The 25,212-nt window shown below is 33.3% G+C and overlaps 1 protein-coding gene across 7 annotated transcripts in view; it reads left to right on the top strand.

Annotated features, from left to right (window-relative positions):
• Cep128 (centrosomal protein 128) overlaps positions 1-25,212 on the top strand; it is a 418,908-nt gene that overhangs the window by 99,924 nt on the left and 293,772 nt on the right. For 5 of the 7 annotated variants that reach the window (XM_047541495.1, XM_047541492.1, XM_047541497.1 and 2 more), the window contains 3 exons: positions 1,454-1,528; positions 3,339-3,471; positions 6,125-6,285. In XM_047541495.1, the coding sequence (XP_047397451.1) occupies positions 1,454-1,528; positions 3,339-3,471; positions 6,125-6,285 (369 nt within the window). The remainder of the gene's footprint in view (positions 1-1,453; positions 1,529-3,338; positions 3,472-6,124; positions 6,286-25,212) is intronic. The other 2 variants (XM_047541498.1, XM_047541496.1) reach the window with 1 other exon arrangement.

Genomic DNA, 25,212 nt, shown 5'->3' with positions numbered 1-25,212 from the left:
CCATTCAGTAGCAAAACCAGGAAATTGACATTGGTATAATCCACAGAGCTTATGCAGATTTATTCTGTGAACCTCAGTCAGGTCCTGCAGTCTGCACTTTGGGAGTTGGGACTGCTGATATTACCCAGGGATTCCAACCATTGTGGATTCAGCTTAATTTCAAAAGCATTTTGACTAAAGTGTGATTTCTTCCTTCTTTTCTTCATATAAATTAGAGAACAGATTGGACATATTTTGTGTGGATTTTGATACCACATGCACTTTACATTTTTTAAAGTGATATTTATCTTATGGGCCACATGCATCATTTGTTAAAAAAATATAGCTTGATTAAAATTTTATTTTGAAATGATTTTAGAGTAATAGGATGTTTCCAAACAAAGCTTCCATGCACCTTTCACCCAGTTTCTCTCAATGATGATGTTTTATATAATTACCACTTCAGTAGCAAAACCAGGATGTTGACATTGGTATAATCCAGAGTGTATGCAGGTTTTGCCAGCTTTATGTGCATACATTTGTGTGCTGGGTGTATGTGTTTCTACCCATTCTTACATTCTGTTTAAGACCACAGCCACAATCAAGATACATAACCATTCTGTCACTATGAGGTTCCCTCAAGCTCCTTGATATGAACACCTTTCACATGTAAAATTTTTGAAGGACTGCTAATGTAGACAGCAGTTCGTTCAAATGAAGTAATTATTTATGATAACTGTTGTAAATCTTCAAGTGCTTAAAAACATCTTAAAATTTGATTTTACAAAGCAACTTTATTTTCACAAAATGTAAACAAGTATAGCATATGTAAGCTCTAAATTTTTTAACAAACTATCCTATCTTACTGAATTTTTCAAATTGAAATTAAAGCATATTCAGATTTAGTATTTAGTCAACTAACTGGCCACATTTTCCATAGATATTTATCTAGTGGCAATATTGTTAATGAGATTTTAAAAACTTCTAAATGTAGAAATTAAAAAATTTAGGAATATCTTATGAATATTAGGAGAATAAGAAATTACATTTAATCAAATGTACTTTGAATTATTAGATCTCTGTAGTGTTTATTCTAATTTAGTTCCTTTGACACTACACCTTCTAATTTAAAGAAAAAAATTGCTTTACAATTGAGATTAAAATGATTTAGACCTAGAAGAGATCTCAAGAGAGACTGTCTAATATAAAAATTCTTATTTTAGTGATGAATCAAGGCCCAAGGAGAAGAGACTCAAACAAGTCACAGTTGAGGTGGAAATGACTAGATTTCAGACCTTTAGGTGGCCTGTCTAGTGTACTTTATGTTATTATTTTAATGAAAATATTGATACATGTTTATGTCGAGATATTTATTCTTTCTGATTAACTGCAAATATCACATGAAAACTTTTCTGCTGTTTTCCTTTTAAATTGTGCCCCATTGGGCTATTTTTATTCCTTGCTGAATCTCTAGCTTGAACAGGAATTGCAGCTGTCTCGCAGGTTATTGAATCAGTCAGAAGGCAGCAGAGAAACACTTTTACATCAGGTAAGTCTATGCAAACTGTGGCAATCTTTTATATTGAGTCTCCTCTTTTAAGTGTCTTTGTGAAATGAAAAAAAAAAAAAACAAAAAGAACAAAACTAGATCTAGAAAGTTTTCCTCCCTAAGGAATGTATGTTAGCACATATAAGCAAATGACGAAGATTCAGAAAAAGCTTATACAAAACACTAGCCCAAGTTCCCACTGTGACAATGTATCTTGCCAATTGCTGCTCCAACCTACTACTTATCTCTCTTAGCATAAGCAGTGTAAGAGTAAGACTGGATGTGTAAGATAAAATTTTCCTGGGAGCTTAATTTTATTCAAGGAGGCATTGGAGAATAAAGGAGGAAGTTAAAATACATAAAACAGAACTTTGCATGTTCACACTGCTTCGAATACATCGTTGTCTTTCATTCATGTTTTCAAGATGCTACCCGACCTCTTTTAAGCAAAGATAAGGCTTACATTTAAACACAATTTTTTGCAGTCCATTAGCCTATAATGGGAGTTTAGTGCTTTTGATGTTTAACATTCAATAACTTTAAATAGCCATCTTACATACATTTGATAAGGGTGTATGGGTTTCTCATGGCCTTTCTGCTTGTGTTTAATACAAAAAAAAAATGTTCCTTATGTTTTGAGGTATGCATTACATAACTTACCTACACAATGTGCTTTGTAGGCAAAGATGTCAGGTATTATAGATGTTCAAAAAGGAGTTTTATGTTTTGACATTTGGTGCTGAAAATACACCATTTCACCTGTTTTACAAAGCCTTTACAAATGTTTATTGACTTTTTTCTGGAGTTAGTGGTCACATGGAATTAATGTTGGCAGAATTCAGAATTTCTTTTATAGAAGTTTGTATTTGTATTCAACTTATTCTAATTTTTAAAAAAATTCTAATTTGTAATCTCTCATTTGTGTTTGAAGCAAAAAATTTCTTTCTTTAGGTTTTCACCCTAACTTTAACTGAAACTATTTGACATGCTAACTTGTTTATGGTCATTGGGGATGTGCCTGGTAATGTGAGGCAATTTGCTATTCTTTCTCTAGAAATTATGAGTGAATAAGATAGTACCTGATTTTAGAAGTTTGTATATAGTTTATTCAACAGCATCTATTATACATTTATTTTGAGCTCTGTTTTGATGTCGAACCTGCTAAATCATGATCACTTCTTTTGAGGTTTATTTTATTTTTTAAATTTTATTTATTTTCATTTGTAAGGTGTATTTAACCACTGAACCACATCCTCAGCCTTTTTTATATTTCATTTAGAGAACAGGGTCTCCCTGAGTTGCTTAGGGCCTCGCCAAGTTGCTGAGGCTGACTTTGAACTCAAAATCCTCCTTCCTCAGCTTTGCAAGCTGCTGGGATTTCAGGTGTCTGCCACCATGCCTGCTTTACTTGAGTTTTACAACCAAAGCTCTTGGTTTAGTTCCCAGCAAAACCCCCGTCCCTCTGCCTTCCAGTGTGAAGGTACACTTGCTCAACACACACACACACACACACACACACACACACACACACACACACAGTGTGGTCAGATTCTTTGTCACAGTGGACACAGAGAAGGAAAAATACATTCTTTGTGGAAGGAATGGAAAGATGATAAAAGAGAGCAAGAGACTATTCTGCTCTCTTTGCTAGAGTGAGGAGATTAACTTGGTTTCAACTGTGTTGGGCCCTTCAGAATTATGTTTTTTGTTTTTTTTTGACCCAGGGAAATAATTTATAATTTTGAAGTTCAGCTTTTTTCCTGGTTTTTAGAAACTGATAGAAGTTTGATTTTTGACTAAATGAATTTAGGTAGAAGAACTGCGTACACAACTTACAAAAGCAGAAGGTGATCGGAAGGGTTTACAACATCAAGTGTCTCAGATTTCCAAGCAACAGTCAAACCATCAGGATGAACAAGGAGATGACTGGAGGTTTAGGAGAGGTATAATTCTGATTTGTCAATGTGTTGGTTTCCTGTTTTCCAGATTTATTCCTTATGTTGTGCTTATATCATCCTATCTATTTTTTGATCTACTTCAGTGTTTTTCAGCTAGTTTCTCATATGTAGCACCCAATTTTAGTGTCTTCTCTGCTTGATTTCTAAACCTAGTTTGGTTTTCATACCTGCTTATCTTATAAAGCTTTCTCATAGAAAGATCCTGCAAAGGCAGTAATGGAAGTTTTTTAGTTTTTCTATTCCCACACCTAAATATGTGTGCGTTGTGTGTGTTTGTACTTAAATGATAAATAAACCTGTATGTTTCACTTTTCTTTCTCCTAATTTTTAATATATGGCCAATTAAAATTAAGATCCTATCTTATGTTTAAAAATATTTTTAGTTGTAAATGCATAAACACCTTCACTATATTTGTTTATTAATTTATTTATTTTTATGTGGGTCTGAGGATTGAACCCACTGCCCTACACATGCTAGGCAATTGAGCTACAACACCAGCCCCTAATTTTTTAATTTAGGTATCAATGACAAAATTTCAGAATTGGTCATCAACCATATCACCAAATTGTTCTTATGTGCATTAGGAAAACTTTATATTTGAATACTTTCTTAGTGGATACCTTGTGGACTTTAATGATTTTGGATGTATTTTCTCTGACAATTCAGGTTTAATAAAAATGGTGGTATTGAGCTTAAAAAAATGTTTCCTAGTAGACAAGTCCAGATTGCTCAGCTTATAAATTATTCCAGTAATGAGACTTCCCACTCAAAATACACAAATTATTGTACAAACCCTTGTTTTGGTTTTTCGATGCTAGAGATCTAACCTAGGGACTGTGGGGATGGGCTCTACCCTTGAGTTACATCCCCAACCCATGGAGAAATTCTTGTAAACATTCAATATAAAATTAAATTCAGGGAAGGTAAATAGGTCCCTGGGCTTCCCAAATATAACTCAGGATATAGCCTAAACTAGAATTTACACATTTTTAGAAAATCTTCAGTGGATAACAAATTTTGACAAAGCTGTTAATATATTTGTATGCCACCATGTTCACTTATTTCTTATGGTATTATAAATATCATTTGACATACAATTTTTAAAAGTTTTCATAAAGATACACATAGGAACTCATTTTTGGAAAAAGTATGACAAATTTGATATGTCTTGACACCTCATAAAATCTAGTTGTTTTTAGTGTACATTTTTTCTTTCTTCCTCTTTTTTTTTTTTCTTTTTAAACTAGAAATAGAACCCAGAGATGCTTTACCTTTCAGGTACATCACCAGCTCTTTTTAAAAATTTTATTTTTGAGACAATGTCTCACTAAGTTGATTAGGGCTGTCCTTAAATTTGGGTTCCTCCTTGTCTTCGCCTCCTGAGTCTCTGGGATTATAGGTGTGTGCCACCATGCATGGCTTGGTATGTATCTTTGAGGAATATAAAAATGTAACTTAATTACTTATCAAGATTTTAGAAAAATCTAAGTTCCCTTATCAGTGGTAAGGGGCAATTGTAGAGTTTTTCAACTTTATTGAATACTTACATTGTTTAAAGGCAGTTCTATGGAAGAAATCATACTGTTATAGTGTGGCTTCTGTTTGTTTCTTTGCTTGGTGTAAAATTGGCTCTGCCTTTGCTTCTGAAATTGACTTTACTTGGTTACTAGTAGTCTCCTCAGTCAAGTTTTAGAAATATGTCCATTATATTATTTTTTCCATGTATTTTCTCCAAAGAGCAAAGAAGGCAGGAATAAGACAGTTGTGGGTGTGAGAGAATCAGAATGTGAAAGAGCTGATGGGATAGTTCATATAACAAAGCCCTTTCATGATATAATGAACCTGCTCCTATAATAATGGCATTAACCCATCCAAGAGATTGATGCCTTCATGACCAAATCACCTCTTAAAGGTTCTACATCTTAATACTATTATGATTGGAAAATCAACATGAGTTTGTCTTGGAGGGGGCATCCAATATAGCATGGACTCAAATAAAACCCAAATTTTATTTTATTGAAATAAAAATTTCAATATTTCTGAGTCTGGGATGTGTTTTATGAATGATGTCCAAATTTGATCTGTTAATGTCTTCTCCATTTATTCCTTTCTTTTCTGGAAGAAAATACTAGAAAAACAGTAGTTTTGAATCTATAGTGTGTATTTCAATAGCTGGCATTTTAGAGTAAAGTGATAATTTATGTCCTCTTCTTGGAATGTAAGCTAATTGAGGATGAGCTTGTATGTACCCATCTTTGTGTTGTGCCCTGAACACCATCTCTGCTACTCTGTCAGTATTGGTAAGTATTTCATGTTAAATTCAGTGCTAAGTTAGTTTTCAGTGTTTGATATTATAATTTTAGGTCATAATCTGTAGAACCTGTAAGAATTAGTAAGTGGGTAGTCCTACAGTGTCAGAGATTGTGTAGTCCTACACGATCCATTAGTAAATGTGTAGTCCTACACTGTCAAGAGACTTGAAACTATAGATTGATGAAGACTGAAAGGTCTGTTGAGTGAGTGTTATGAGTGGATTATGCTAGCTGGAGTAGAAACACATCAGAGTTTAGTACCATTGTAAGTACATTCTTCTGTGAATATAGAACAACCACTGATCTTTATGTTTTCTCTCTTAAGGGGTAGAGCCAGAAAAACATGATCTGGAGAAGCAGATGTCAGATTTGAGAATGCAGCTGAACTTTACCGCAGTGGCTTCTGAGTTGGAGGAAGTGAAGCGGTGCATGGAGCGAAAAGACAAGGAGAATGCAAATTTGGCAACTCAAATCGAGGTGACTTTGGTAATTTCAAGCTATATTTGAAAGATTTTAGTAGAAAAACAAAATTTTCCTATAAAGACATTATTTTATGAACTCTTGTTTGGGGATAGATAATGTAAAATTATGTTAATGATGAATTAACTGGTATATAGAATTCCTGTGGATTCATTTTTCTTTCATTTGGTACTCCACCATCAGGAGCTGGATTTTTTTCTCTTCATTATTTTATAATGAAATCTTCACTGTTAAACTTCGAAATATTTTGTTTTACTAGCAGTCAATCCCTTCCTACAGATGGAACGGTCTTTGCTTCGAGACAACAGTGAATTATTTATTTTAGGGGTGAAATTGGCAGAAGCCATAGCAAAAAGGAATTACTGATATTTCTTTTGTGGAGCCATGAAGATTTTCAAATCTCTAGTTGTTCTGCCTGAGATAGAGTTGAGTTGCCTCCATCAACTAGAGTAGTATAATAATCATGAATGATGTGGGAACCATGAATGAACTGTAGCTAGGCAACCATGTTTCTTGCTTCCCTTTTATCTATCATAGATGAGGTAATTATCAGAATATATTAAAAATCAAAGGAAAGGACTTTATAAAGGAAATGGATTAATTCCAATTGTAATTATGTAAATTAGATCAAATGTGGATGACACATTTAGAAATAGATATGTATCAATTCTTCTCTGTATTTGTTTTATTAGTGCAGTTGTATTCTAAATATAAAGGTTGATTCCTGTGGAGTACTTTCAAAACTATAATGAAAGGTAGAAAACTGGTGTTGAGAGCATCTAACTTTATATAACCCAAAGGAAATATTTAATGTTACTCCAGTCTGTTTCTCTTTGATCTTGTCAGTATGTCAATAGGAAATGCCTTTTATATTTGGTTCAAGATTCACATTATAAAGATAATGAAGTATTGACATACTCTTTACGTAACCCTCCACATGGTAACTGTGTGAAGTTTGCTTCATAGGTATTATTTTGGCCACCAAGCCCACTGTTGAAAGTACTAAAATATGATTATTTTGCTGAAGTAAACTATTTTTAAAAAACTGTCCTAATATAAGGTAGAAGAGTCCCTTTACTAATGTCGTTAAGCCCATGTTGGTCCTTCCTTTTTCGTTCCCTCCTTTTCCCCCCTTCTTCCCATGGTTTCTTCTCATTTAGCATTCATGGTATAAATTGGAATAAAAGAACTGAAATACATGGATATTAAAAATTATTTAGCCAGGCATGGTGGTGTTCACCTATAATTCTAGCACCTTGGGAGCTGAGGCAGGAAGATCATGAGTTCAAAGCTAGTCTCACCAACTTAGTGAGGACCTAAGCAACTTAGGAAAACCCTGTCTTGAAATAAAAATATAGAAAGGGCTGGAGATGTGACTCAGTGGTTAAGTGCTCCTGGGTTCAATCCCCAGTACTCCCACCTCCCAAAAAATTATAGAAACCTAATAATGCTCTCATTCAAAGAGCCTAGATTTCCTTTGTCCTAATTTGATAGACCTTAATAGTCATTTTCACACAGATTAGGGAAAGAGTTTGAATTCTCTTGGATTAGTTTGGATTGGATTATAGGGTTTTGATTTGAAAAGCAGTTTATAAGAGGTTTTTACTTATACATCCAATGTTATTGGCTGCTACATGCCAGGCACTGTCCTAGGTGCTGGCACCATAACAATGAATGATGCTGAAGTTCTTTGAGTTTCTTGCTTGTAAGGTCAAATTCCTTTTGGAAAATGAAAGATTTTTTTTTTTGCCCAGTTGCCACTGTTAACAGTAAAATAGTTAATTAAATTTTTATTAGTTTTAGATTTAGTGACACTAATCATTATGCCTTGTAATCTCCAACAGTTGAGAATATCTTTGAAAATTAATTGAGTGGCATTTAGGTTCTGCTTGTGTGTGTGTGTTTCTGTGTGTGTGTGTTGGGGAGGGTACTGGGGATCAAACCCAGGACCATGAGCATACTAAGCAATTATTTTGTGACTGAGCTACATCCCCCAGCCCCCTGTTTACAAAACAAAACAAAACAAAACAAAACAAAACAAAACAAAACATTGGGTGTAGGCGGTATTGTTATATATTGGTTTAGATATTCTATAAAAGTCTCCTTTAGTTGCTTTTTAGAGACCAACTATATTTAGGATAGGTACACAAAAAGTATTTGTCAGGCCCAAGAATGTTTGTATAATAACTACTCTTATGATTTGTTCAATCATTAGTATCTCTTTACTTCTATGTTCTGACAGCTCTCCTACAGAGCCTCATATATAGTCTTGTCTAATAATTTATTTTCTCTTAATAATTCTCACTCATTTCATCATCTCTAATGTCTTTTTTTTGTGTGTGTGTGTGGAAATTCTAAACTTTTCCCCCACTGAACCCTTCTTGGATCATACCAGTTGTAAGTAGTAATCTTTCCTTCCGAAGATTCTTTTGTCCACATTGCTAATGTTTTTATGGCACTATTCTCTCATTTCTTAAAGTAATCTGGGTATGTTTCTTTAAAATTTCAATTTAGGTTAAAATAGAGAAGGAGGCATGGGAGAAAACCAGTTGCCGTGCCACCAAGACAGAATACTTTTGATGTCTTTCCGTTGGTGAAGATATCATGTTTCAAGTTTCTGTCTCACATCTGAGTTTTCTGTGTCCTGGGGTTTATAAGACCCTGTGACTGCCTCACATTAACAGTGCAGCTCCCAAGAGAGCAGTATGCATGAGTGCCATTCCATGGATTTAACCTGTGGGAGCCCCATATAGGCTTTTTAAAAACTATTCTATTGTGCAAGCCACCAATTTTCCAATTTATTTAATGTAGGCTTTGGAATTTGAAACCAAAAAATTGGTAGATGAACATAGAATCCAAGAATAATGATATTGAAGTACTGTTTGTTCGTAGCTATAGTAAGGCTTCCCACCCTTCTCTTACCTCCCTTTAACACACTCCTATAACCAGTGATTGTATTTACTTCAGCTTTATTTCCTGTCTGTATTCTTGAAATGTATGGAGCTTTCTTAAAATCTGGTCTTTCTTAAAATCTATGCTTCCTCTCTAACACTCCAATATTTTACCTTACTGTTTGGTTTCTTTAGATTTATTGTCTTTTTTTTTTCTTTTTTAAATTTTTTTAATATGTTACTATATATAGGTTTTATTCTGTGTAATTTACCAATTTGCATTGATGTTATAATTCAAACTTGTGACATTCTGGAAGCCACTTATGAATTAAAGGGTTTTCTCCCTTTTTAGCTTTTGAATGGGTAGAAGTTTATAATGAAGTGTAATGTCTGTGTTCCTTTGGGTTTTGACACAATGTCTTAACCCATATTATGTGCCCAATTAATGTTTGTTACTAAGATATTATAGACTCATTTAATAATTTTTTTTTGAAAGCTAACACTTGTTATTCAGTCATTTCTCAAGAGCACATTCATTTGTGGAAGAGTTGTCATGTCAATCTTTAAGGAGACCTTCACTCAGTCTAATTGCTTTAGTTTTTGTTGATCCAGAATTTTAAGCTTTTGTTTTATACTGAGGAAAAACAATGGGATTAACTCTTAGAAAATCCAAATGGAAGAATACTATGTTTGAGTTCGCATAATTTACCTTTCAAATTGTATCTTAGACCTTAAATCTGTATATGTGTAGAAAATACTAAGTGCACTTTTTTTCTTCTAAAGTTGAACCTCATTAACCTTGATAGGCTATTTGTATTCATAAGAATTCCAAGCATCCTTGATCAATGATTCCCCCTGATTTAATCTCTGCCTCCATCTTCTATCACCTTAACTCTTGAAAAAAATTTGACTTTTAAATTTAACTAAGAACTTCAAAGAAAGAAAAAAAACCCAAGATGCTGAACATAATTTAGATTAAATGTTGAAAGTGATAATTGAGTGACAACTAACATGAATATTCATGAGTAGAAACCTGGAACTGTAATGCTAGAAATTACTTTTAAAAGGAGATGATAGTGGAAAAAAGAAATGATAATCAATACCTTTTCTTTGTACAGTGCAAACATCAGAAAAGTTGTTTATTTTGGCGTGCTTTTAACATCAGAATTTTTAATTCTTGCATTTCCTCTAAGTCTGATGTGTGTGTGTGTGTGTGTGTGTGTGTGTGTGTGTGTGTGTGTAATAATGCCCACTTAAATGCTACTTTTAGTGGCAAGATTCTTTGAGACTTAAGGTTTTGAAGACCTTGGTTACTCTGGCTATAATTTCCTGTTCTACTTCATTTTAAAATCTTAATAATTTCTTCTTTATCCAAGTGCATGTTGTAAAATAAAGTATCACCTGAGTTTTAAAGAATTTTTAATATTCAGGATAGATTATAAAGAAAACAGATATTGGCAGCAAAACTTTGTCAACAGAGGGTAAATTGACCCACCATAGTGGAGATGAGATCTGCCTTTGTTTTTAACCAAATTTAGGCTGACATTGGGGAAAATTTTAATTACACTAAGTCCATAAGGGTTCTATATTCTTGAGTTTTTAAAAATAATGACTTTTGACAGAGATGGCCTAGAAGTAAAACCCCCAAATAAATAAAACTTTACACTTCCTGAAAGATTTAGTTTAATTCCCACATCCTTCATCTAAATGAAAAAAATAGGAGGTTTAATAGTAGTCTCAGTTAGTTTTTCTGTATTCTGTAATTCTATTAGTTGTGTGAATATTTCCATGAGGTCGGAGAGTAGAAGTGAACTGAATATATTAATTTTTTTAATGAACCTAGAGATTTTTTTTAACACTGCACCTCAAACATACAATTTTTTGTCTTTGTAATAGTACTTAATAAACTATCAAGTAACTAGTGTGAATTGATTGATCTTAATTATATATTAATTTTTTCTTTAAGGTATCATTAATAGTTATTAAAATTTATCATTTGTGGCCAAAAAGGAGAAATTAGAAATAAAAATCTATTTTCTGAAATAATGATGATATCTTATGTTTTTTTTCATATAAATTGAATAGTTATGCCTGTGATTCTTATCTTTATGTATTTGCGATATATTTATGCTTGTGAGAGACAGAGCAACAGAAACAACTTAGGTTCCTCAAAAAATATGAAGTGTTGATAACTTTTTATTAGCTATAGATTGATTTAATGTTTAAAGGTAAGATACAGCTTTAGAAATAATTATTGAAGGACTGCTATGGAAATTGGATAATATGCAACAAATGAGGTAATGTTTTAGCAGTACCTAAGTAATTGATATTCATTTCTTAACTACTACAAATACCATTAGAAGGGGGGTTAGTAGATTTTTTAATATGCAAATTTTAACTGTTCATACATTATTCCTGTAGTCTTTATAGTTACCTTATCTTCAGAGTGAATTTAATTTGATGGTATATCATTTTAAGTATCAAATTAAATTGTTTTTTAGATGTTTGTTTTCAGGCAGCTTTCTACAGGGTCATAAAAAGAAATGAGATTGTACTCAGACTTAAACAATAACAAAAGTCAGTAAACTCATTATGTTCTTCAAAATGTTAAAATAGTACAAATTGTCTCCTTAAAAAATAAAGCTAAATTATTCAAATGCACCAAGAAAACATTCTTTTAGTTTTTAGTAACACACAGCTGACACAAAGGTCAGTGTTAGAAGGATTTTTTTTTCCCAAATGCATTAATTGAATTTCCAGTACTTCATTTGGTGAAGAATGTGTTTATCATACATACCATATCTTATTTTTGGAGAACCTCTTAATGAGAAGATGTTAGAATTAGGCAAACTTTTGTCAAATCTGGATTAAAGACCAGCATAGTTTCTGTCTTTAATTTTGGGCTAATTTTGTGCAGAACAAACCTTGTTCTTAAAAAAAATTAGAAAATGTGGATAAGACATTAAAAAAAAAAATGTTTAAAGGCATTTTAGACCTATCTAGGCAGCAAGGGCAGGAAGGTTCCAATGTTTTGTTGAGAAATCAAGTGTTGTTTTCTGACTTTTGACAGTTCTTTTCTTGTGAAATGTGTTCTGATTCACAAAGTTTGGAGAGCTTATGACTTTCTTATAGATTCACAGAAGAGGAAGAACCCTAGTAAACATTCCAAACTTTAAGTTGGGCTACCCAGAGGGCTAAACCTTAGGACTCTGTGGGAACTGAAAATACACTTAGCACAAAAACTAGCCTTGTAGCATAGCTTTGAACCTGCTTTGATACTATCTGTCCCTATTCTAACTGCTCAACAAAATAAAAGTAAGTCTTTTGGGGGAGGAAGATTTCATCATCCAGAACTTTATTATTTCTAGTTGTTTATAGTGCCTAGCATTCAATCAAAACTTTGCAGGCACCTAAGGAAATGAAACCATACTACCAAAGAACACAAGAAAAATCAGAAAATAGAATAGGCATATAGACTTCTCAGATATTGTCATTATTAGGAATCAACTTTAAAATAATGATTATTAATATATCAAAAAATTAGATCACATGGTATTTAATTCTAGTAGAAATGGGAAATTATTAGAAAAAATTAGGAAGAAATCCTACAATCAGAATATAGTGACTTAAATTAAGAACTGAATAGGTAGGTAGGGTTTAACAAGAGTAGACATATTTCTTTATGTTATTCTAAATAATTTCATGAGGCCTCTATCCATGTGTATGCTTGGGTTATATAATTTATGTGGTTTGGTTTCACATTTTCTGTTCTTTTTTTCAATCATGTAATTGGCGATGAGGAAAACGATTCATTTACTCATATTCAGTAAAGTTTGTTTAAGAGTCTGTTGTACCTTTATTCTAGTTCTATATTGTGGGCTACAGAAATCAACACAATTCTTGCTCTTAATGAAATACTAATCATCGAACTCACATTTAGCATAGAAGTATTGATTGACTAAGAAAACCAGACTCCTTCAGTGTGGCGGAAAATATGTAGACTAAATATTTGTGTCCCTCTCAAATTTCATATATTGAAATCTAATTCCAAATTTGAATTGGGCCTTTGGATGGTAATTAAGTTGTGAGGCTGGAGTCTTTTGAATGGAATTAGTGCCCTTATCAGATGTGGCCAGAGAGCTGGCTTTCTTTCTTTGCTCCTTGTATGGATACAAAGAGAAGTTGGCTATCTGAAACCCATAAGAGGGCCCTGACCAGATTTCTACCATAATAGCATCCTCTTCTTTGACATTCTTTAGAATTGTGAGAAATAAATTTCTGTTCTTTAAAGCTGTTTGGTTTATAGTACTTTGTTATAGCAGCCCCAACTCACTAAGATAGCAGAATTTATGAGACTTGAAAAAGGGAATGGAGATTAAGGGACTGAAGGCCTGAACTTTAGGAAGTCAGCCTAGGACTTTTCTGATTTCTGTCCTTTAAGAATAAAACAGTGTATTTAAAAGCAAGTGTTCATCAGAAAATAATATAATAGAAGTATCTTCATTTTCTAATTAAAAATATGAAACAGTGATTTTATAATTTTGTATGTCTAATTATTACCTTAATATGTCATATTCTTCAGATACATTTGTTCGTCCTTTCTAGGCTCTAAGAAATTGAGACATACTCAGATGATGGTTAGTGTAAGAGAGGAAGGAAACTATTTCAGCAGCTGCCCTATTTGATTTCATGGAGAAAACAAATTTCATACATACTACCTTACAGACTGTGTCTTCATTGAGACTATTATACTTGAGCTACCTCAAGATGGCTGGATTGAGTTTAGTCATTTATTTATTGATTAGTTGTCTGTGGTCAGGATAGTGGAATTATAGAGCTCTACTGGTAATGTTTTTTTCATGTGGATTTGAAATAGTATTAGGTATATACTATGGTTTTCAGCATGAAAAACCCATTTTAATATTTCTTGAAGGGCATCTAGGTTGGTTCCACAGTCTAGCTCTTGTGAACTGAGCTGCTATGATGGCTATGATGTGTTTTTAAATTTAAATTTTTAAAATTTATCCATCTTGTTCATTGAACCTCTTGGATGTATAGACTAATGGTTTACTTCAAACTTGGAAGTTATTTTAAGCTATTACTTTTTCTAATATTTTTCTGCTCTTTCCCCTCCACGTATGTTGTTATCCCACACTTTTCTGAGGCTGTTCATTTTTATTTATTCTTTCTTCTTTCTCTTCAGATGGTATAATCTCCATTGAACCTTCTTCAAGTTTGTGTGTTCTTCTGACAACTTAAATTCACTATTGAGGCTTTCACATGAATCTTCCATTTTAGTTTCTATATTCCCCAATTCCAGACTTTCTATTAAAAATAGTATTTTTTTTTGTTATCTTGTATGTGATGAGGCATCATCGTCATTTTGTTTTTTAAAAATGTGTTTCTTTAGTTCTTTGAACATAATTGTAGTAACTGCTTTGAATACTTGGATATTATTGAATACTTGTGCCTCCTCCAAGACTGTCTTTGTTGCTCTTTTTCTTTTATGTGTCACACTTTATTATTCCTTTGAATGTCTTACATTTTCTGTGGAAATTTTGTACTTTAGGTAATATTTGTATGACTTGTAATACTGACTGATTCACTCCCCACCTTTTTTATTTATTTAGTAAGTTGTATGAAGTAGTTCATTTAAGTGTATTTCTTCTGCAGTATGCAGCTTCTAATGCCACTTTTCAAAGTCCCTGAGGCTAGATAGCTGGGATCTTTTTTTTTTTTTTAATTTTATTTAAAAAAAATTTTTTTAGTTGTATATGGGTACAATACCTTTATTTTGTTTATTTTTTATTTATTTTCATGTGGTGCTGAGGATCTAACCAGTGCTTCACACATGCCAGATAAGCATTCTACCACTGAACCACAACCCCAGTTCTGGTATCTTTTTGGCTGGCTAGTTCCCTGAACTGTCCAGCTTCTGACTAGTCAGACTGTTGATACCTCACCCAGCTTTTGACCTCCGTTGTTACCTGATTCCTTTTTTGTTCTGCTTTTGATAATGCCTGAGGTATAAATTTCTATTCAGGCTTAAAGTTGTGCCTCTGCAAACGTATGGTATTTCTGATCTTTCAGGGCATTCTCAGACCCCGAGAAAACTCTTAATTGTCTCTTTCCCTTGACTTTGCTGGTATGACATTTCACTTGTTACTAGTATTATGAAATTCGTAGCCTCTTAAAAGCTTAACCTCAAGATCTCAATTGTTTTTGATAATGTTTGTATTTGTAAATTTTTTTCGTATTACCTTCCAAGTAAAGTCAGTTCCTTAGGCAGATCTATCTAGTGTAATGAATATATAACCATCAAGTTCATACAAGGGAGAAAATCAAACAAGTTTTAATATTTAATTCTAAATGAAAACAAAATGTTCACATTAGGATAAGCAGATATTTCTTGGGACAAAAACAATGAATCATAACTTAAAATAGTTATAAATTATAATTCAACAAAGTTAAAAATTGCTGATCTATGCAAGGTATCATTGGGAAATGGAAAAAAACCCCAACCAAACAAAAACCATGAACCATACTGGGAGAAAATATTCACAGTATATCTGAAATATTCATAGTATATAATCACATATATATCTTTATATATATATGTGTGTGTGTGTGTGTGTGTGTGTGTGTGTTTGCATTATTCCAGGAGTACTTGTTTGACATTAGTAAATTAATATAGTAGAAGAATCATATTATCTCAACAAGTACTGAGAAAGCATTGTGGCAAGTCAGTATCCATTAATTAGGGAATTGTGTAGTGAAAAGAATGAGAAGTAAATTTCCTGATATTTAATAGTATCTACCAAAAGCTTATATTAACACCATACTTAGCAGTGCGTCATTGACTTTAAATGAGGAAAGAATTCCCCTGTTATTCACCAGCATATTAGGGTTCCTAGTCCATTGCAATAATGAAGGCAAAGAAAAGGTATCTGGGAAAGTAATAAATAAGGAATGAATATTTATTCTCAATTGACATTTAAAAAATACAGCACAGTCTGTACATAAATTATTAGCACAACCAAGTGAGGTATATATTTAGCTAAGACACCAATTAAAACAAGATATTTAAATAAACTGTTCAGACATTTAGAGCTTGATTTTAAAAATAAAAACTATGAGCCATGTTCAGTTACATTGCTCCCCATCAATGTTGTCTTTTATTGTAAAAGTTTTTGTACTCTTTATTATAAATAAAGTTTTTATACTCACAAGTGAAATTGATACATTCTCAACTAAAATGTTTTAAAAACAAAAAAGAGTATTCAGAGTCAACATTAGGAACAAGAACATGACTTTACTTAGAGATATAATGCAGGTGAAAATTATCGAATTATCAAATTTTCATTTTATCACATGAAAGAATAACAAGCCCTTGTATTAGCTCTGTTTTTATTTCAAACTCTAGATTATTAGTGTCCAATAGCACTTTCAGCAATGATGATATATTAATCTTTGCGACCCAATATAGTTTAGTGATGTAGTTTTGCCATATTTACCTTTGGGCTCTGAAGTGAAGTCATTGTTTAAATTTTTAATTTTACTCAGTTCAAACATAGGTAGTACTTACAGTTGGCAGTGTTTTGGGATGATATGAAATTGGTTAGGAGTCATATCTAGACTTCTCACTGATAGAGAAAGCACACTGATTTTATTTTGAATATTTTTTAAAAAATATTTTTAGTTGTAGATAGACACAGTGCCTTTATTTGGTTTATACTTACGTGGTGCTGAGGATCAAACCCAGCACCTCACACATCTAGGCAAGCACTCCACCACTGAGCTACAACCACAGCCCCAACTTTGAATGTTGGGTGAACTTTTGATTGCTTGAATATTGGGTGAATATAGTATAGGGGCAATATTGATAGACTTTATTCAGGGACTGGTTAAAGAAACAGTTCCAAAAGCTATTCTTTTTTTAGGTACTATTGGAGTCAAAACAGTAATTGCTAATTTTGTTTGAACTGATATGTACTTTAAAAACACAAAGAAGAGCTCTTTTATCTCATTTAGCTTCCCTTAGTTTCTGTTTTCTCCTCATGTCAAAAATAGAAACCTTGATTTCTTCTAAGTATAAAGTCTTATTATATCATGTAAGATAATGTATTTGAAAATTTTCAGGTAAGCCATAATGTTCTGTAATGATGTAATGCAGTGATATTACAGATTAGGTTACATTTAGTTTGTCCTCAATATTTGTCATGAAAGGAGGAATAATATAATGTTTTTAAATGGATTATGTAACTTTCATGGTCATCTCTGCTACTCTATTAGTATTGGTAAGACACAGGTTCTTGTCTTTCATTCATAATGTACAACTAGTTTGTTTCACTTCAATCAAGAGCAGTCTCAAATACAAATCTGCTTCAAGCAGAATAGTTTTATTCTCTGCATACTCATTTTCTTTTCCCAAAGTATTTTAGTTGCAGAGCTAAAATTATCAATCTAATAGAGTGTGAGAAAAATTAAGAAAACACAAATGTACTTTGAGATACATGTGCCAGGGTCAGATTTCCCTCAGGTGTTTCTGGGCCTAGATGCTAATTATGTGCCCTTTTGCGTTTTAAGTTAAATAATCTGAACAAATGTGTATTTAAAAGTGTCCATATTGTGACCATCATGGCTAATGAAACAGAAGTTACTATATTACTTTACAGAGATGAATGCATTTAATTAATTGAACATTATTTTTCTATACTTTGCTTAAGCTCAGTATCATATTTTATTAAAAAGTACAAGTAGTTATATGAAACAGTTATGTTATCATAGGATTCATGGAGAAATAATTATTTTTCATCAGTAAGACTTAGGGATCTAATATTTGGGATTAATGTTCTTTGCAAGTCTCAGCTTCATTTGGTAAAAAAAATGATAAGAGTATATGTGGTTGAAATTAATATGATTGAAAATAGAAGGTTACATTTTTAAAAGCAAAATATTTGTGATATGGTTACTACAATGGCCCATAATTTTATTTATTTTTTTCTATAATATTTTTGTTTGCTCCCTAACTTGTTTAAAAGACAATTTTAAAAGATTGTTAATATGCGTATTGCTTGAGCTTTAAAAAAATGATGTACAGATTTTTAAGTATATATTCTATTTTCAGTCAATCACTTCTTCAGAAGAGTTTTATATACTATGAGTTCAGTGAGTGATGACCTAATTTAGCTTCATGTAGATGTATTTCATGTCTACCGGACTTGCTTTGATTGATTTGAACTCTTTTATTCAAAGAGGCTTGCCTTAGTTCTCTTGACTCTGGCAAATTGATTAGTTGTCCTCTCAGTATCAGTTCCTAAAACACCTAAATTATCCTGAAATGAATGAGTTCATCAAGACATGCAAGAATATGTCAAGCTAATTTCCCAACAGATGTGAACGGGGCATGTGTTAATTGAGAATCCAAGAATTTCAGGTGAAATACTATTAAATCTGTTAGTTCTTTTGTTTATTCAATAAAAGAAAAACTTTTAAAATCAGTTAGCCCTTAGTATGGGAAGAACTGCCCTAGGTATTATATGCATTAGGTATTTATAATATTATCAGCAGAAATGGCTCTGCCTAGCTTCCAAGAAGGATTGGGAAGCTGCTGCTGCAAAGGCCTCTTGACTAGCACAGAGGGGTAGAATCACTACAGCACAGAATGATGTCTCTAGGAACTTGCTGGCAAGGAGCCAGAAGCCAAAATTAGCAAGAATGCTGACTGAATTCATATTAATCCTAATACCACATTTAGAAATGCATGTGCACACAACAGTAACGTTCTGTAATTTCTTTACAGTAATTTTTTTAAAGCTTCCTGTCCATTTTAGTTTAGATAAAACAAAATTACCTGTAAATGTAATTAACTGGTTACATGAAAACTGTGAAAAGTTCTTCCATCATGGGAGAGTTTTAATTTCTTTTTCTTTTTTTTTTTTTTTTTTTTAATATTTTTTAGTTGTCAATGGACCATTATTTTATTTATTTATATGTGGTGCTGAGGATTGAACCCAGTGCCTCACACATACTAGGCAAGTGTTCTACCACTGAACCACAATCCCAGCTTGAGTTTCAATTTCAATAAATACAAAAATACAAATGAAATTATATTTTTTTACCTGTTCAAAAGTCAGCCATCCACCTTACTCTCTATGGTATTTTTATCCCATCGTGGATAGATTATCCCTATTCTGTTTAGCTTTAGTGTTACTGCTTTTGCCTTTGTAAAGAACCACTCTTTATATGTCTATGCTTGAAATATCATTTTTGTTTTAATGTATCATTTTGGTGTATTCAAACAGTTGCTACTTTTTATTGTACAGGGTCTCTAGAAGCTGTATTTTGAAATAGTCATTCTATTTTGCTTGATGTATTTTTCTGAAGAATATTGTCATTAATAATTGTGTTCTCACCAAGTATTTGTAACCAAAACATTCATCCTTAAAATGAATGTTTCAAAAATATAAAAACTTTGTCACTATAATAATGAAAATTTAACAATTAAATTTTTATGTTCTATAAAATGAATATAATTTAATATGTACATAATTTTTGTTATGCATTTTTATTTTGTGATCCCAGTGGCTCAGGAGACTGAGGCAGGAGGATTGCAAGTTCAAAGCCAGCCTCAGCAACTTAGCAAGCTCCAAGCAACTTAGCCAGACCCTGTATGTAAATAAAATTTTAAAAGGGCTGGGGGTGTGGCTCAGCGGTTGTGTGCCCCTGGGTTCAATTCCCAGTACTCAAAAAAAAAAAAAGTTTACATGTATATGTGTAAATATAAAACCATATCTCATGTATCATATATTTGATATATCCTTAACTGATAGACTAACTACTTTAAACATTAAAATAAGAATTTGTAGTTAATATTCCCCCTTGAATTTATAAGGAACTTTCTTGAATCTTATGAAGCTGGAAAAATTGAAGAAATTTAACACATGACTTTTTCTCTTCACAAACTTCATTAGTAAACAGAAACTTTATAAAGGTTTGTATTTTCATTTGACTCACCTCTTACATTAGGATCTTCCCCCCCCAAATATTACAAAGTCATATTAGTTTGAATCCTTAAAGCAGGCTTTATTTGTGAACACTTGGGAGAAGTTTCTTATTGATGAGAATTACTCAATATTTTTCCTCTTCCTCGTTTACCTCTGAAGCCCTTTGCCCCACCAATACCATTCCCCCCACCAATACCAATAATGTGGACATTTTGATCATGAAAAACCTTGCCATAGTGATGCTGGAAACTGTTTGACTTCTGGAAGTGCCTGGAATAGGCACTAATTTTTCTCTTTTTTCCACTTCTATCCTTTCCTCACTTTCTCTTAAATACTTTCACTAGCAATTCTTGAATTATCTTCTATTGTTTCCTTAGCCACCACCTACTGTTAGCTCAGGACTCTTGTGTTGAAGAAAACCTTATTGTTACAAAACACCAGGTAATCGGGTAAAGGCCTGGAGGAGGGAAATGTCAGTGTAGACCAAGCGGTATAAATTGGGAAGAAAGGCATGAGTGGAAATGGAAAAGAAAGAATTGCTTATATGTATCACATTTGTTAAGAATCTGTTAAGTATCTGTCTTCCCTATTCTGCTGTATGGTTCTCTGGAGCAGCAAAATGTAGAACTATCCTGTCGTATTCTTTATATCTCAGCAGCTTATCCAAGCTGAGTGAAGTAAATGTTTATTGGATTGAATGGAAGTGCACTGTATTTTCCTCGGAAAAACTGACAAGTACGTGCGTTCTTTTCGCTCTCAAGTGCCACAGTTCTTTTTATCTATATAAGCCAGCTCCATTGAATTTGATTGCTGATATTGAATTCAGACAAGAAATGAATTGGTTCTAAAAGTCCATACCTGCTTTAAAATGATGATCTTCAATTATTTTTAATGTTGCCATAATATTTTAATATCCTAGTGTTAGCATAATGGTGATTAATCTTCCTCAGGTACACATATCTGATCATGTTGGAAAACCTTTGAAAGCTTAAAGTGGATTTCAGCATCCCCTTAACTCAATTTCTGATCTTAATTTCCAATTTCTTTTTAGCCCAGTTGAACTATTACTCTTCATAAACAGCCACTAGTAGCCCATTCTGTGACTCTTGCCCATGATTTTTTTGTTGTTGTTGTTCATGAATGCTCATTTTCTTTGCATCAGTGACCAAATCTTTTTTCTTCTTTACATTTTACTTTATCTCTTCTGCCCTTATTTTATCTTTTTCCTTTGTGAGGTCTTACTACATAGTTTCTTCTGAATTTACTAGTTTAACTCCTGTTTGCACTAGCTGATAATATTGATGCCCCTTCTCTTCTGTGCAATCACTGTTTCCCTTGCAGCTCTTTCCTCAGGGCCTAGCTTATTGTAACCAAGCCCTTGTCCCAGAGTAGACAAGGAGTAGCCTGGAGTAGACAAGGAGTAGCCAGGACCAGCAAGAGCAACTGCAGTGAGCTTGGGGTCACGGCTGCCCAAGAACTTTCCATGTGGGTGGGGGCCTGAGGGGCGGTACATCAGGGTGCACTGACCTGTCACCCCACTGTGGCCTGCTGGATGAGCAATGAAAAAATGGAAGTAGGTGAGACCCAAATGGAGATTGCAGGGCTAACGAATACCATTAATGCTTTCTAAGATCTGATACTTTTCAAGATCTGATACTTTTGAACACCTGATTAGCATAAATGTGCACCAGTAGGGTTGATACTTTTCCAAAACCTAATTTGTATAAATTTGAACTAATAGTGTTGGCCCAAGAGCTATATAAACTCCTAGACGAGCACACCAAGCAGCAACCTATTACTGGGTCCCTCTTGCCTTGAGAGAGTTCTGTTCGTTTCTTCTCAGATGAATAAACTCTACTCCTTTCACTCTTACCTTCCATTGCTTGTGAATTTCATTCTTCAGCCTGGAAAGAGGAAATTGGCAGTGAAGCTGCTGGGGTCTGGTGTGATACTGGAGGGTACAGCCCTCCATTAAGATGTGTATCTTGCCCCTCATTAGTAGTGGAACAGAATATGGCATGCCAGCTACAGGCTGCAACCCTTGGAGGTGACACTGGCAGGATCTTCTAACACTAAAATGGGATTTAAGTGCTATACAGTTTAAACATTGTGCTTTAGGGACTGAGATAATTTTATATCATCTAAATATAAAAAGTTTTCCTAGGTAGAAGATGTATCCAGCAATGCGTAGTAGTTGACATTATGAGTTAAAAATAAAGGTCACGGAAGTAATGATAACTCTCCGTGCTTTTTATTTATTTTTCAGTAAAATAAAGCTGTTCTAAATAATATAGTATCTTAATTTTCTAAAAAAAACTATGTAAAGTAAAAATAAATATTTTAAGAAAGAAAAATTATGCAATAGATAAGAAAATTCTCTACTTAGTTTTTCATGTAATACATGAAGAAGCTACTAATATTTACTGTTAAATATTAGCAAATATGCTTTAATATTTCTATAAACACCTTGAAAGCATTTTTCTGTGGATTGTTCTTTTATACTCTACATAAGTGTGTGTGTGTGTGTGTGTGTGTGTGTGTGTGTATATGGGAAATTTTTTATTAAGGTTTTATAGTATAATCCTTTGGAGGAAAAATGTATATTATAATTATAATGAGATTTTTCTAGTTGTTAGTTGATGAGGAGGGATTAAAGAAAATGCCAAAACAATGGCAGAATAGGATCTTTAGCAGATGAATATAGGAGGGAATTCTATGACAGATTTTACCTGAAGCATAATAAAGACCGATGAGAGTTTTTCCAGTTGAAATTCACACTTGCTTTTCTGTCCATAGGGAGAACAATATTTGTTTACAATATAATACCTTTTTCTGTTCATTTACACTCACAGGTGAATTATTGTATATGCATGTTGATGTGAAAGTCTGCAATTTTTAAGTGGAAGAATAAAAGTATTTATATGCTTAAGATTCGGGCTTATATATATTAATCCTGAGGCTATTAATATTGCTCTTTAATTACAGCGAAACAAATAACATTGAATTTATTTTGCTTTAAGTTTCAAAAGAATTGCTAAAGGAATCCAAAGAATTTTGTAACTCTTGAGTTCATTATAAATTTAAGACAATCTAACTTTAATCTTATATCTGTTTATCATTTTTAGACATCTATCTCTTATTCATTTCCTCTTTCTGTTCTGTGATTATTGTCCTCACTATTTAAATATATAATTCCACCTCATTTCTACCTTTCCTTCCTCAGAGAGACTTTCCCATTATTTTGGTAGGACTGTATTTTGTTTTGAGTTGGACATCAGAGATGTTCACTTTTTGGCCTGCTAAATGTAAGATGCTTGTGGGACTTCTATGTGTAGAAAGTCATTTAACAGATACTTACAAGTCTGGAGTTTAGGAGTTCTGACTTCTGAATTAAGACTATTAATATACAAAGGTTATTATGTAGCTAGAATGATGTTTAATATTGGAACAGGAGGAGTTAGTTATATTTGAAAGCTAAATGTTAGAAAAGACCCAGTAAAGGAGATAATGAAAGGATGGGAAGAAAATGGAGAACTAGTGAGAAGTGATATTATAAGTGTTATAATTAGGCATGCGGTGGTACATGCCTGTAATCCCAGCAGCTCAGGAGGATCAGTTGTTCAAAGGCAACCTCAGCAAAAGCAAGGCCCTAAGCAGCTCAGTGAGACCCTGTTTCTAAATAAAATACAAAATAGGGTTGGGGATGTGGCTCAGTGGTCGAGTGCCCCTGGGTTCAATCCCCGGTACCCGCTCCCCCCCAAAAAAAATAGCGATCAAGACGAAATTTAAGTGTCACATACTATAAGGAAACTGGAAAGGAAAGAATTTTAGAGTCCATTGTATTTATCTATACAAGATCTTTAGGAATCTTAATGAGAGCTGTTTTAATTGTATGGTAGGATGGAAAACTGATACAGCAAACTAAATGATTTGGAAATAAGATTTTGTGGGCATCAAGTGTGGACTGCTCTTTCCAGGAGTTTGGCTTGAAGAGATGAAGGGTACAGGAGGCTGGTTAGAAGATAATGTAAAACTGAGTTTAATTATTTCATTTTTTAATTTTTATTTTTAAAATTTCTGTTATTTTTTTAAGATGAACATAGCATTACTATAGAGTAGAATAATTCAGTAGGAAAAGAGAGGTTTAAGACATGGAAAAGAAGATGTGATTGAATTAGTGAAGTCTTTAATGGATGTAGAAGGGAAGAGCAGAGACAAGTTAATTTGCCTAAGGAGGAAAGAGCTCTTTCCCTCAGATGCTGGAGAGAAGGACAGATGAGCTGTTTAAGTTCCAGAAAGGTACAGTTAGAGCATTTTTGGGGTGTCCTGCATTAACTGCCCCAAATTTTACCTCAAAAGGAGGAGCTCCATTACATACTAAAAGTGAGGGAAATAATGTTGGAATATGAGGTGAGACATTTTGGAATGGTGGTTGTGTGAACTGAATAATGTCATGTGGAGGAATTTCACATGTTCATCAATGCTCATTCTCACATTAAAATATGTACTAATTCTGGACTCAGATGATCTGGCTCTCTGTGTGGGGTCACGGAACTGTCCCACTGGTGTGATTTTTCTTAAAAGTAACCTGAGGTAATCTGAGGGAGGAATTATGAAATCCTTTCAGTTCACTCAGAGTTTTGGTTTTGTTGTTCACATTTGGGGTGAATGAACAGTTTAGAAAAGGAGTTTGAGATGTGAGCAAGAGAGTCACTAAAAAGTCAAAGAATAGGTAGATTGGTTTAGAGAACCCAGGGTTTAAAGGAATGTTGAGGGTTTGGCCATCTCCTTGGTGGAGAGACAGGGAAAGAGTGAAAGAACTGGTTAGACTGATAGATAAAGCCAGAAATGGAGGCTGAGGGAAGGACCTTCTGTCTTAAAGGCAGCAGTTCTGACAAAAACATAGATAAATTTTGGGAGTAGGTGACTAAAGAGGCATGGAGTTAGGGTCATATGAGAAGCTGGAAGTTGAAAACATGAACTCTGGAGTCTAATTATGTAGGTCCTAACCTGCTTCTCTCACTTTAGTTAGGTGA

Source organism: Sciurus carolinensis, chromosome 2 (genome assembly GCF_902686445.1).
Source record: "Sciurus carolinensis chromosome 2, mSciCar1.2, whole genome shotgun sequence".
NCBI classification, from domain to species: Eukaryota; Metazoa; Chordata; class Mammalia; order Rodentia; family Sciuridae; genus Sciurus; species Sciurus carolinensis.
This window is presented reverse-complemented; position numbering and strand designations above follow the sequence as displayed.